At 37.7% G+C, this 12,111-nt stretch overlaps 3 protein-coding genes across 3 annotated transcripts; 1 reads left to right on the top strand and 2 right to left on the bottom strand.

Annotated features, from left to right (window-relative positions):
* On the top strand, nt 10-5,269 carry LOC109714574 (3-hydroxyisobutyryl-CoA hydrolase 1-like). The gene is made up of 15 exons (XM_020239265.1): nt 10-168; nt 280-354; nt 872-952; nt 1,127-1,195; nt 1,646-1,709; nt 1,923-2,002; nt 2,106-2,189; nt 2,661-2,745; nt 3,218-3,303; nt 3,542-3,663; nt 3,870-3,930; nt 4,016-4,114; nt 4,474-4,575; nt 4,683-4,724; nt 4,844-5,269. The coding sequence occupies exons 2-15, from the start codon at nt 313-315 to the stop codon at nt 4,979-4,981; spliced, it is 1,155 nt and encodes a 384-aa protein (XP_020094854.1). The 5' UTR covers nt 10-168; nt 280-312; the 3' UTR covers nt 4,982-5,269.
* LOC109714687 (pentatricopeptide repeat-containing protein At1g08070, chloroplastic-like) lies at nt 5,910-7,157 on the bottom strand. The gene is made up of 2 exons (XM_020239382.1): nt 6,243-7,157; nt 5,910-6,143 (listed from the first exon to the last, which is right to left on the bottom strand). The coding sequence occupies exons 1-2, from the start codon at nt 7,155-7,157 to the stop codon at nt 5,910-5,912; spliced, it is 1,149 nt and encodes a 382-aa protein (XP_020094971.1).
* On the bottom strand, nt 8,294-11,248 carry LOC109714576 (NAC domain-containing protein 86-like). The gene is made up of 5 exons (XM_020239267.1): nt 10,520-11,248; nt 9,601-9,878; nt 9,225-9,494; nt 8,831-9,071; nt 8,294-8,744 (listed from the first exon to the last, which is right to left on the bottom strand). Exons 1-5 carry the CDS (start codon nt 10,674-10,676, stop codon nt 8,635-8,637), a joined length of 1,056 nt encoding a protein of 351 aa, XP_020094856.1. The 5' UTR covers nt 10,677-11,248; the 3' UTR covers nt 8,294-8,634.

The following is a 12,111-nucleotide window of genomic DNA, read 5'->3' as shown; positions in this document are numbered from 1 at the left end:
TCTTCTTTATTTTTCGCCCTTTTTACCGTTACGGCGTGGTGTTCGGTAAAATCTGAACCCAAATAGCAGTATAAGAAGCCACGTTCGTTTGACTACCCCGCTCGATCGCACCAATTCCATTTCGCTTCCTCCCACTCTTCCTCCCCGCTTCGTCTTCCCCGATCCCAGGTGAGATGAGATGTGGAGCTCTTACACGCAAACCCTAATTTTCTTTTTTCCCCCTTTTTTTTCTTGCTTTATTCACTTTTTTTATGCTCTCTCATATCTAATTTCGATTAGATATTTATTGGCGGAGCCTTTTTTGGGGGCATCATGGCGTCATCTCGAGATGCGGGGGACGACGGGGCCGATCAGGTATTCGATCGTCCGAGATATCACTTTTTTAATTTTATTTCGTTTAAATTTTCGTATGTTATGGTATGTTTGAGTTCAACTGATTAGTTGCTGATTTGTGGAATTGGGTGCCTGTTTTGATTCCGAGTCATCTAATTTTGAGGATGAGAATTGGTTATTGATCTTCAGAAATGTCGGTGGCCGGATCAAGAGATGATTCCGCGCGGGTCTTGATGATTTTAGTATCATTAGGGTTATTAACTTATTATTCTCTTTTTTTTCCAACTTTTTTACCGTTCAAATATATGATCGTAATCTCAATATTCACGTTCTTCAACTTAAGTGGCAATTTAATAGATAAATATAAGAAAAAGAAGTTTGGCGGGTCCATTGACCTCCTTCATTGTCTCCAAAGGTGCCTGTTTTTATAAAATTTATCCCTTTTCGTTTCAATAACAACTACTAGTTTTTGACATTCCGTAAGATAATATTGGAATATTGCTTTGAAATATTTAGTGCATTTATCGTTCTTTGCTAGGTTTTGGTAGAGGAAAAAGGCTTCACAAGAATTTTAACACTGAACAGGCCTCGGCAATTGAACGCCTGCTCTTTTCCAATGGTATGCTAGTAATTATTTTATTATCATTGACTACTTTCTCATGGAAAGTCTCCTAACATGACTAATAAAAAAAGTATCAGGAGTTTAAAGCATGGTGTGTTTATATCATCATCATGGTAACCTTTTATTGAAAGATTTTTATGAAGTGAATTGACGGTGATAATGGCTTTTCAGATTATGCAACTGCTGAAACATTTTACTGCTTATGAGGAGGACCCTAAAGTCAAACTATTGATTATGAAGGTATTGCAAGCTTATTATGAAGTTATCTGTTTTTTTTTTAGATGAAAAGATCGGGTGAAGAGACTTAGTTTGATCCCAGTCTGCCATTTTTGGCCAATTACTTAGGTCTTATTGTTTGATATAATTCATTGACTTAACTTGGTTTTTAATTAGATCAAATTGGAATGTCACTTTCAGTTAGCTGGTTTTGTATATTGATTTTGGGTGGTGCTATTATTTCTAGGTTTGTTTGTGTGTTCATGTGATATGGATGATATTGCTGGTGCTAAAGATTCCTTTTTGGTGTTATAGTTATGGTTGAAATTGTCATTGTTATTGTTTTTAAATGCATGCCATTTGCTAATACTAATTGATGAGAATATCCAATCCAACCTTCTCTGGATATTGCGGAAATTTGTATTTGTATTTGACTCAGACCCGTTACGTATTTTAGTTGGATATTGGTTTCAGGGAAAAGGAAGAGCGTTTTGTGCTGGAGGTGATGTTGCTGCAGTTGCTCGTTCCATAACTGAAGGTATTTTTGGTGCTGGTCTTAGACTTGCAATTTAATCATATTAATCGTCCTGTCCTTGAGTATCCCATCTAATTGTGTTTTATTTGTGAATCAGGTCATTGGACCATGGGTGCTAAGTTTTATTTTTGGCGCTGGTCTTAGACTTCCAATTTAATCATATTAATCGTACTGTCCTTGAGTATCCCATCTAATTGTGTTTTATTTGTGAATCAGGTCATTGGACCATGGGTGCTAAGTTTTTCTGGACTGAGTTCATTCTAAACTATATAATTGCAACCTACCGCAAACCTCAGGTAGTTCTGCCATTTAAAACATTCTTATATTAGCATGGTTGTGTTACATATAAAAGCAGGTAGGGACTGTATTGAGCAAACCCTAATGAAAGTTTTCTTGAAGGTTTCCATTCTTAATGGAATTGTCATGGGAGGAGGGGCTGGTCTCTCCATTCATGGAAGATTCAGAGTAGTGACAGAGAAAACGGTACCAACCTCTGTTATGTAGCTTCACTATATTTGTGTTCTTATCTGAATGCTTGTGATCAATTCTTCTCATGGGACTGTTCAGGCTGTTTTCTATTTTAGAATCATTAAATTGCAAAGTGCCTTAGTGTTATTGCTATTTGATTTTTTTTTTTTGGATATAAAACTATCATATAAAGCCAGCAAGTTATTCAGTTTCTACTGGAGAGCACCTATAAATAGTCAGAGCTGTGTTTTCTTAGAGTAAATTAATTTAACCCAAGAATTGCAATGAAAAGGTCAGACCTTATAAGTCATGTCTCTTTTTAGATTGATTATGCTTGCCAGTTTCAAATAGCTCAGCTTGTTTATGGTTGATCCTGCTCTTTCTGGTCCAAAGTCAAAGAAATATAGGAAATCATAAATCATCAGTATTAGGTATATCTATATATTGATTACCTCACTTTTAAGTTTCTAAACAATTGTCTTACAGGTCTTTGCAATGCCTGAAACAGCGCTTGGTTTGTTTCCAGATATAGGTGCTTCCTATTTTCTATCAAGAATTCCCGGCTTCTTTGGTACTACTTCTCCTTTGCTATTACACTTTCCTTCTTTTCTTCTTTTAAAAAAAAAAACAAAAATTCCTATGCTACTTTTTCCTATCTCTATAGAATTAAGCTAGAATACTTGTAATTGCATCAGGGCCTTACTTCCACTTCTTTTTCAATGATGGGGTGTCGGAATCAAATACCCATCGACTTCTCAGAAAATTTCAACTGAAACATGAAATTATTCTAGGGAAGAAGTAAAATTTTTGGATAGCACAGAAACTTTGTTTTCTCTTATGCCTTGAGTGTATTAGAGATATGCCTATTTTGCACGCTCAATTTGGACTTTCGACTGTCCTTTTGCAGTACGTGAGATAAAACTTCTCTTGTTTGTCAAACAGACAATCATCAGTTCACTATTAAGATCGAAGATTATATTATCCATTTTCATTCGGCTGCTGTTTTTACTTTATTAAAATTTTGTCAATCTCTGTTTTTTCAGGAGAATATGTTGGCTTAACTGGTGTAAGACTGGATGGTGCTGAAATGCTTGCTTGTGGCCTTGCTACTCACTTTGTCCATTCTACGGTATGATATGATTCAGAATTTCATGTTTTGGGGCATGGCTCAATTATATGTTTTCTTTACTAGTGCGTGCGTTGACACTTGCCTAGTTCCCCTCATCCTTTCTGTATTCGTTCTTAGGCCTCACATTGTTGATTTGTTAATATTGTTTGTAGCTCTGTGATTCTATATGTTTTTCTGTTAAGATGTTTGGAAGCGTGGTGATGCTGTGTCTTCTAATTAGTTCTTTGTCAGTTAACAGAAATTGACTTCCCTTGAAGAATCACTTACTAAAGTGGACACCTCTGATCATTTTGCTATCTGCGGAATAATCGACCAGTTCTCTCAACAGGTGCCAGTGAAAGAAAGTAGTGCTTTTCATAGGTGAAGTTCTAATTTATATTAGTAATGGTGGCTTGTCCACCATCTCTCTCTCTCTCTCTCTCTCTCTCTCTCTCTCTCTGTGGGAAAACAGGAAAGAGAATATTCTAGTTCAATAAATAACTATAATTGCACAATGAGTTTCATGTGACTTGTGAGCCCTGCTCAAATAATTTTCAATTTTCTGCTCATGCGCTTGGTGATTGTAGGTTGGATATAATTGACAAATGCTTCTCCAAAAGAACAGTTGAAGATATTCTTTCTGCTCTGGTCAGTTTATCATTTTGCAATATCTGTGCTGGTTTTGGTATTTCAAGTTTACCGCCCTTTTAATATGTTTTTGAATATATTGAAGGAACAAGAGGTTCTACATGGTGCTGAGGACTGGCTTACAGCAGCAATTCAGTCATTGAAGAAGGCTTCACCTACCAGTCTAAAGATTTCTCTTAGATCAGTGAGTGTTTCAATACCTTCTAGTCTAGTACATTAAGCTGCAAATATTTTGATTCATGATGAAACTTTTAAGGACCCGGATAACTGTCCTATCCATGGACTTCTTTTTCCTTCTATAATCAGTCACATGCTTGGTGTTGCGGGAGTAATCATGCTTTAGATTTATATTTAGAAAATGTACAACTTGCTATGTGGGAAATGATTATGATGGGATGGTGTAAACTCTGTCCTAATGCCTCTTCTTTGATTTTACGTTGATATATGCATTGGCAGTGAACTTGCTAATCCTTCTGTAGTTCTCTAACCACAATTCTTAATCTCGCCCATCTTTTCTTATACCGATATTCATTACGAGTGCAGATCAGAGAAGGGAGGATGCAGAGAATCGGCCAATGCTTAATTCGAGAGTATAGAATGTGTTGCCATGTATTGCGTGGCGATGTCAGCAAGGATTTTTTTGAGGTAATGGTAAAAAATGTTTTCTTATTATATTTTGGTAAAAAAAAGGTTTATTTATTATGTTTAAGTCTTCTCTTTTCTTTTTCTGAATGCCAATTTTCAATGGCCAGGGTTGCAGGGCTATATTGGTGGATAAAGACAGAAATCCAAAGGTCAAAGTCTTCATAAATTCCTGGTTTAAGATACACAGTTTCCTAAGAATTTCACCTTGCTAAATCTGGATTTGCCTTTGTTTTTGGTTTTAACAATGTATTTTTTGTGATTGTTGCAGTGGGAGCCCTCGAGGCTGGAAATGATAGATGACAAAGTGGTCGATAAGTATTTCGACAAAGTCGACGACCCAGATTGGGAGGATTTGAAACTACCCACTAGACCTAATTCAACCACGACGTACGTCTCAAAACTTTAGAGAAGATTCTAGATGGTGGCCTTTATTTTCAAAACCTTGAAACGTGTCAACAGCCATGATTGGGAAGTGATATTTGCCGAAAGTAAGTTATCGGTAATCTGGCTCTTAGGTTGTTGACAGCTATCTTTTCTAAATGCTGGTATATAGCTATGAGGATTAGAAACACGAATAACATGGGCTTGCTTTGTCACTTTATGAAGTATGCCTCTGCGTATTTAGCTACTTTTTACCTTGTTGTATGTTTTACTTATAAAAAGAAACCATCAAGTTGGCCGAGGTAAGCATCCATAAAGAAGCGTATTTATTGTTTCAAACAGTAACGTACTTTGACAAATTCAATACTTCCTTAATATCCTAAATTTTGATGTTCAAATGCCCTTGACTTGTATATGCATATAAAAGGGAGTAGTTATAAAATCAAAATTACAAAGAGGAAGATAGAATAAAGGTAGCATACACTGTTTTTGTTTTTTCTTTTCCTTTTTTCCTTGTGCTTCACCAAAAATCCTCGCAAGAACACGAACCATTGCTGAAACGGTGGAAACGGCCTCTATCCCTTATTGTTATGTCCCTTCGGAAAAATTTCGAAATTAGCTCAATTGCTGAGTGAGGTTCTTCATAATAAGGATCTCTTCCCCTGGTTTTGTTTTAATAAGTCCGAAGCACAAAGCTAACTTCTCGCCGTGCTGAGATAGTTATCGTTCTTTTTCCTCTTCATCAATATTTAGCAACACTTCCGATGTATCAGGTAAACAATCCGCTACATTTAATCTATTATTTGCATATTTTAGCACCGTATGTATCTTCTCCAGCTCACCGTGGGAATGATCGCTGACGATGAACTCATGAGTTGCACCATCAACCACAATCGAACTACAACCCGGTGTTTTCCTAACACTTCTTTGGAGCATTAAAGTTCTCACGTTTCTCACTTCTTTCCAGTGCTTCTTCTTAGCATAGATGTTCGACAAAAGCACATAAAGTCATAAACACTGTCGTTGTTCGGTTCTATATCAAGAAGCTCTTTTGCTGCTTTCTCGCCAAGTTCTACATTTCCATATGCATTGCTTCCGCTAAGCAAAGCCCCCCACCCCATACTGCTCCATCCGGCTTCATGGGCATCTCCTGGATGAACTTCTCCGCTTCTTCCAACAGCCCAGCTCTGCTTATTACATCAAACCATGCACCCAAAATGCTCTAATTTGGGGGTGATTCCAAAAATTTCTCCCATATTTCTGAAATGAGTATATGCTTCTTTAACTAAACCCCCATGACTGCAAGCTGATAATACACCAATGAAGGTTATATCATCTGGCTTAATTCCATCCTTCTGCATCAGGGAGAAGTAGATAAGGGCTTTATCGCCGAGCCCATGAAGTGCGAGCCCGTTGATCATAGCATTCCAAGAAACAATGTCCTTCTCCTTCATCCCTTCGAAAATTTCGCAGGCCACATCAATCTTGCGGCACTTCGAGCACATATCAATGAGTGAGTTCTTCAATCCAGTGGAGTGATTCAACCCTTCTCTTTCAACATTGACATGAACCCACTTTCCGAGAGCCAAATCCCCTTCTTGAGCACAAGCCGAAAGCACCGCCATAACGGTGATCGCATTAGGCTTATGATCAGAATCAGAAACCATCTTCTTAAATTCTTTAAGAGCTTCTTTGCCCTGATTGTTCTGAGCATACCCGGAAATCACCGCGGACCACGCCACAATATTCCTCTCAGGAGTTTCGTCAAACACCTCTCTTGCACTCTCCATTTCACCACACTTGGCATACAAATTGATCAAAGCCGTGCCCAGAACCACACATATCTTCATCCCTGATTGCCGAATTCTGCAATGCAGCTTCTTCCCATATTCCAAATCCTTCAATTCCGCGCAAGCCGAGAGGGCGCTCGCAATGGCAACCTCGTCTCCCTCCATCCCCTCTTCTAATTCCATCTCGGCGAAAAGTAGCAATGCATCTTTTGGGTAACCGTTCATGGTATACCAACTTACCATGCTAGTCCAAACAACCCTATTTTTTCTCTGGTCCATTTTATCAAACACCTTTCTAGCACCACCGACATCCCCACATGCTGCATACATTGATATCAATGTGGTCTCGGTATAGAGATCAGAGTCCAAACCCAGTTTCAAAACTTGGCCGTGAAGGGGCCCTCCCCTCATTGAAGGCCATGGAGTGAGCACAAGCCTTTAACAAGGAAGGGAAAGTGAACCTATCAGGAGCGCATTTGGGGTCCTTCACCATGCTCAAATATGCCAAATTTGCATCTTTGGAGAGGTTGTGATCCACAAGGCCCCTCATTATGGTGTTCCAAGTCACTGTGTTGGGGTTGTGGGTGTGGTGGAAGATGACACAAGCATACGAGAGCTGTAACGAGAGGGAGAGAGAAAGAGGAGTTTGGTGAGAGATGGGGGGTGATGGATGAACCCGGTGGTGATCAATTGGGCATGGATTTGTTGGAGGTCTCTGAGGTTTGAGCATTTGAGCTCCAGCAGAGGGAAGATGATGTGGCTGGGGCTTTTTGTGGTGGGGTTGGGGTGAATTGTTGCATCATGGAGATCAGGAACATGATGGGCATTGGTGGGGTATGTTCTTTTTGTTAAATTGGATATCAGTGGTGCCCTCTCCTTATGCTTGAAGTTCCGAGTTCGAATCCTGAGAAAAGAAGTCGTGTGCCACTCACTTTAAGTAACATCATATGAAGAGGTTCCATACATTATTCATTTCGGTATATAATCAGTTTCTTTTATTCATTTCGACAAGATTTGCTAATGCTATGTGAATAAGTACTAATGCTGTTGCTAAATCATTTTACAATGAGATCATAAATAGCATCTAGGAATAAAATCATTATATGTCGAATAGGTTCGATCTACAAGCTCAGACCATCATTTATATACTCTAATTAATTTCATTGATCTAAAAGAAAGCTAAATTCAGAAACTGCTCTAAATAAATACATGAACTGGTTAGTGATAATCTAAATTTTTTCTTCTTTTCCCTCTCATTTTCCTTTTTATTGTGTGATTCTTTTTAGTGGCGGTGGTCGACAGCTTTTTCTGCGACGTTGTTGAAGGGTGGCACATACGCTTCATATCATACCTTGTTCTTGTAATCTTTTTTCTGTGGCTTCAATTAAGGTACTTTTCTCATATTCTTTGCTTATCCCAGGAATTGGAATATCAGGAATATGGAATCATCAGAGAGCTCTTTTTATCTTATTTTGTTCGTCGTCTTTGTAGTGCTAAAATAATGTAAACCTTTTCCTTCAACAGAAACCAAACGTGAAATCCATGTGTGTTATACAACATAAGAATAAAACACTTTATTCACTATATAATTATACACTGTATAATCATGAGAACAAGAGAAACTATACATCCCTTGATGATTCTGATACATTACACATCATCAATTCAATTGAAGTGATCATATACAGCCTGGGAAACCATTTTACTCCTAATACAAATAGCCAGAGAATAGTAGAATACAAGCATGAATTCCAGATACATACACTAAAAGTAGTATTTCTGGATATGTTTGTTCTGAATAGTTCATACCCGCGGGCCTCATTCCATTTCTATCCCCGAGAGCAAATATTGAAAAGGCGTTGCCTCGGAATTCCTTCACATTCCATCTTCATATCATAATTATCATATTGTCCTCCTGAAACCACAAGTTGGCCTCCTCTCCTGCACTTTCTTGCCTACAGATTGTTGGAGGTACTAATTGGTTCCAGGTCTCAGCACCTGCAGATAATTCACAAAGAATTTAGAAGGTATAGCAACAAAAACCAAAAATTTAATAAACTAAATGATGGACATGAAAGTATTACCACTGAGAGATGTATTCGGGTATTTCAGCATATCAAATTCAAAGCTATGATCGGAGAGCTCCTCCAAACTTGGGAGAAATGAGAGGCATTCGTCGCCATGAAAGTCATTAATAAGAAAATCATCCCCTGCGAAGTTGATGGAGGATAGATGAGAGGGACTGCAAGGTGAATTTGATTCTGCTGAACTAGGAAGCCACGGTGTTGTTGCCGACTGATATACAGCTTCACTACACTGAGCACTCTGCAAAAAGTTAATGCAGATGTTAAATATAACACCTTGAACCTCTCTCTCTCTCTCTCTCTCTCTCTCTCTCTCTCTCTCTCTCTCTCTTTGTTACATTAGATATTTCAGATCTATTGGTGCAAGTAATGATCCTGCTGAATGTTATTATACCTTCAAAGCATGTTGGATTTGGTGATCAGAGTCTATTAAAACAGGATTAAACTCCACATCTCTTCTTATATCTTCTGGAGAATTGATTGGTGTTGAAACAGTGCTTGCAAGAGACGAATGTTCTTCTGGGATCTTTGAAGCTTTGCTGCAGCATCCTTCTAAGCTTAAGCCAAGTATAGGAGAAGGACCTCTTTTAGCTTTGGATTCAAGATCACTTGTTTTCAGGCCATTATCATTTCTCTTGACTACACGGCACAAAGCAAAACCTCCCTATAGATGAATAGATTCAAGAGGAAAAATTAGACAACTAATCTGCAGTTCATTAACAATTTGATATGCATAATTTCGTTAGGATTGGAGGAAATAAATGTAATACCACGAAGTTAGAGGTTCCATGAGAAAAATCTTCGCAGAGACGGTATTCGTGCATGATCCAATCAGTTCTTTCTCCTCCAGGAGCCCTTCCTTGGTAGAAAACGAGAGTTTTCCTGATCCCGTAAATAGAAAGCTCGCACACAATCTTGCGGTCCTTGCCCGTGGCTTTCCAGTAGCCTGATACCGTCGCTCTGTTTGTGCGTGACCCATTTGGGTACTTCCGATCTCGCGGGCAAAAGAAGAACCACTCCAAATCTCTTTTCGGGAGGAATGATTTGTCTGAAAATCAAATTCAATAAAGAAAAATGTCACGTCCTGGTGTAAACTCATGGTGTAAACTCAACAAAGCTAAGGATTCGTCGATCATGCAAAGAGTCATAACCAACGGCGTAATAGCGTGTTTCCTTATTGGTCTTTTCTGAAATAACACCAATGTGACCGTATCGATCAAGATATACCAAAATCCTTACTTTTCAGGTGAAAATGGAATAAAGAAAATGTTCTGTTCCTCCACTAATGTGCCTTTTAGAGGGGTATAAAAAGGCTAATATGCAGCCGACCTCTTGGTCTAGACCCTCAACGAATCAGATTCTTCCTTTAACAACATTAAAAAGGCGCTATTCGATGTTACTTGTGCTCACATTTATATCGAATAAAGGGTAAAGAACGTTCCCCTGCGACTTAGCAGTTGAATTTGCTTCGTGTATCTTCTGCCTAATTTTCAAACGCAAGCACGTAAACTATTATACTAACATATTACGTCATGAAAAACATATTTCTCCAATAGCTTTACCTAAGTTTGGTACACAATAATATGATTAACATTTTCTATGAACGGTTCCATATGCAGTTTTAGTTGGGGGGAAGATTATACAAAAGCTAATGTTGGCATTTCATCGAACAAGTAGTAGTCACATTACCTGGTAACTCCCACGGCTCAAACTTATACAAATCGACCACCGGAATTACATCGAGCTCGATCTTGACACCGTCGACTTTTCTCTTCAAGTAGTATCCCACCAATTCGTCATCCGTGGGATGGAACCGGAAACCCGGGGGCAGAGTCATAGAAGTCATCTTACTACAGCTTTTTTTTTCTTTTCTTTTTTTTCTTCCTGAAAAAAGTGTCTTAATGTAACACTTTCGAGCAGTTCGAATTTCAAATCTTAAAACTAATTAGGGAAAAAAGAAAAGAAAAGAAAAAAGAGCTGCGTCTATGTTCCAACACAGTGCCTATTGAAGATTTGGAATATCCAAAAATAGAAGCTTTTCTCAATGCTAAGTTTCTCCAAAACTAGGCAATATTTCCACAAGATGAAACCTTCGTAAATCCCAATCATTACTCCTATCAGAGGAGAAGAACAACTACTCCAAATCTCACAGAGTACAAATTCTAAGTTTAAAAAAGCTATACCGGAAGTACTAAAAGCTTAAAAAGATCCAAACTTTAGGAGAATTTGAGATTTTAGATGCTAAAAAACCACTTCGAAATCTCAATTTTGTAGGAAATTTTGGTTTGGAGATAACTTAGAAAGCAAGGTGTAAGATGAACAAATTAAAGAGAGTGACGAGGCTATTTATAAGGAGGGGAAAAGAGGAGGCGCACGCATGAAGCGATCCGAAGCATTTGAGGCACCGCAAAGGCGTTAAAAAGCTATTAAGAACCGTTCACACTTTATCATATGTGTGGTTAGTTTCCCGCCAATTGTTTGTGACCGTTGTAGGTTTTGCTTCAACCCCGCTTTCAGATAGGCCCCTCAAATTTGGATTTCTTGAATATTGATACTCCTCAAAAAAAAAAAAATCCTTTTTTTTTAAAAAAAAATCAGTTATTATAGTTAGCCAGATTAAAAATTTTATTAGACTTAATAGCTTGATTACCTGTTAGCTAACTATTTTGATTTTATTTGCAAAAAAGAAAAAATAAAACCGCTAAATTTGACTAAATTATCGAACAGTTATATAAGGTTCTCAATTTACTCGACTGAACTTAATTACTCAATTCAAAAAGTTATAAGTTAAAAAAAAGTATCAATTAAAAAAAAATTGAGGGTCATTTCAGCAGCGCTTATTGTTGAGGGAGTCTCCATACATTTTTACCATAAAATAATTCACAAATCCTATATCTCGGTAGCATTCTATAATTCATTTTTTATTGAAAAAACTCAAATATTCGGTCCAACAAAAAAAAGAAGAAGGAGAAAACATGTTAGAAAGCCCAAATATGTTTCACATTTCTGAATTTTTCCAAAGATTTGTGCTATTAAGAAGATAAGATAGCTTCTTATCAAAGCCGTCCCACGTGAGAATCAACGAACTATATATTGACTATGTGGGTTAATTTATTAAAGTATTATTCTTTGTAGCTAACAACATCAATCAATTCACTTACTAGTTAATGTACATCACGATGTTAAAGGAGCAACAAATCAAACTATATATATATATATATATATATATATAGAGCTAGGCTGGTATACTATCAGTAGCACGGAGGCCTCCGTGCTACCAA

The sequence above is a fragment of the Ananas comosus genome, linkage group 8 (genome assembly GCF_001540865.1).
Source record: "Ananas comosus cultivar F153 linkage group 8, ASM154086v1, whole genome shotgun sequence".
In the NCBI taxonomy this organism is placed as follows: domain Eukaryota; kingdom Viridiplantae; phylum Streptophyta; class Magnoliopsida; order Poales; family Bromeliaceae; genus Ananas; species Ananas comosus.
This window is presented reverse-complemented; position numbering and strand designations above follow the sequence as displayed.

What these genes read in the sequence shown, in the direction of transcription:
- LOC109714574 (XM_020239265.1), top strand. Translation starts at nt 313, where the DNA reads ATGGCGTCATCTCGAGATGCGGGGGACGACGGGGCCGATCAG. An exon ending in TCAAACTATTGATTATGAAG is followed by an intron (nt 1,196 to 1,645) that starts GTATTGCAAGCT and finishes TATTGGTTTCAG; the next exon opens with GGAAAAGGAAGAGCGTTTTG. An exon ending in AAGATATTCTTTCTGCTCTG is followed by an intron (nt 3,931 to 4,015) that starts GTCAGTTTATCA and finishes AATATATTGAAG; the next exon opens with GAACAAGAGGTTCTACATGG.
- LOC109714687 (XM_020239382.1), bottom strand. Translation starts at nt 7,157, where the DNA reads ATGAGGGGAGGGCCCCTTCACGGCCAAGTTTTGAAACTGGGTTTGGAC. An exon ending in CTTGCAGTCATGGGGGTTTA is followed by an intron (nt 6,144 to 6,242) that starts GTTAAAGAAGCA and finishes TGTAATAAGCAG; the next exon opens with AGCTGGGCTGTTGGAAGAAG.
- LOC109714576 (XM_020239267.1), bottom strand. Translation starts at nt 10,676, where the DNA reads ATGACTTCTATGACTCTGCCCCCGGGTTTCCGGTTCCATCCCACGGAT. An exon ending in TGAGCCGTGGGAGTTACCAG is followed by an intron (nt 9,879 to 10,519) that starts GTAATGTGACTA and finishes TTTGATTTTCAG; the next exon opens with ACAAATCATTCCTCCCGAAA. An exon ending in ATGGAACCTCTAACTTCGTG is followed by an intron (nt 9,495 to 9,600) that starts GTATTACATTTA and finishes ATTCATCTATAG; the next exon opens with GGAGGTTTTGCTTTGTGCCG.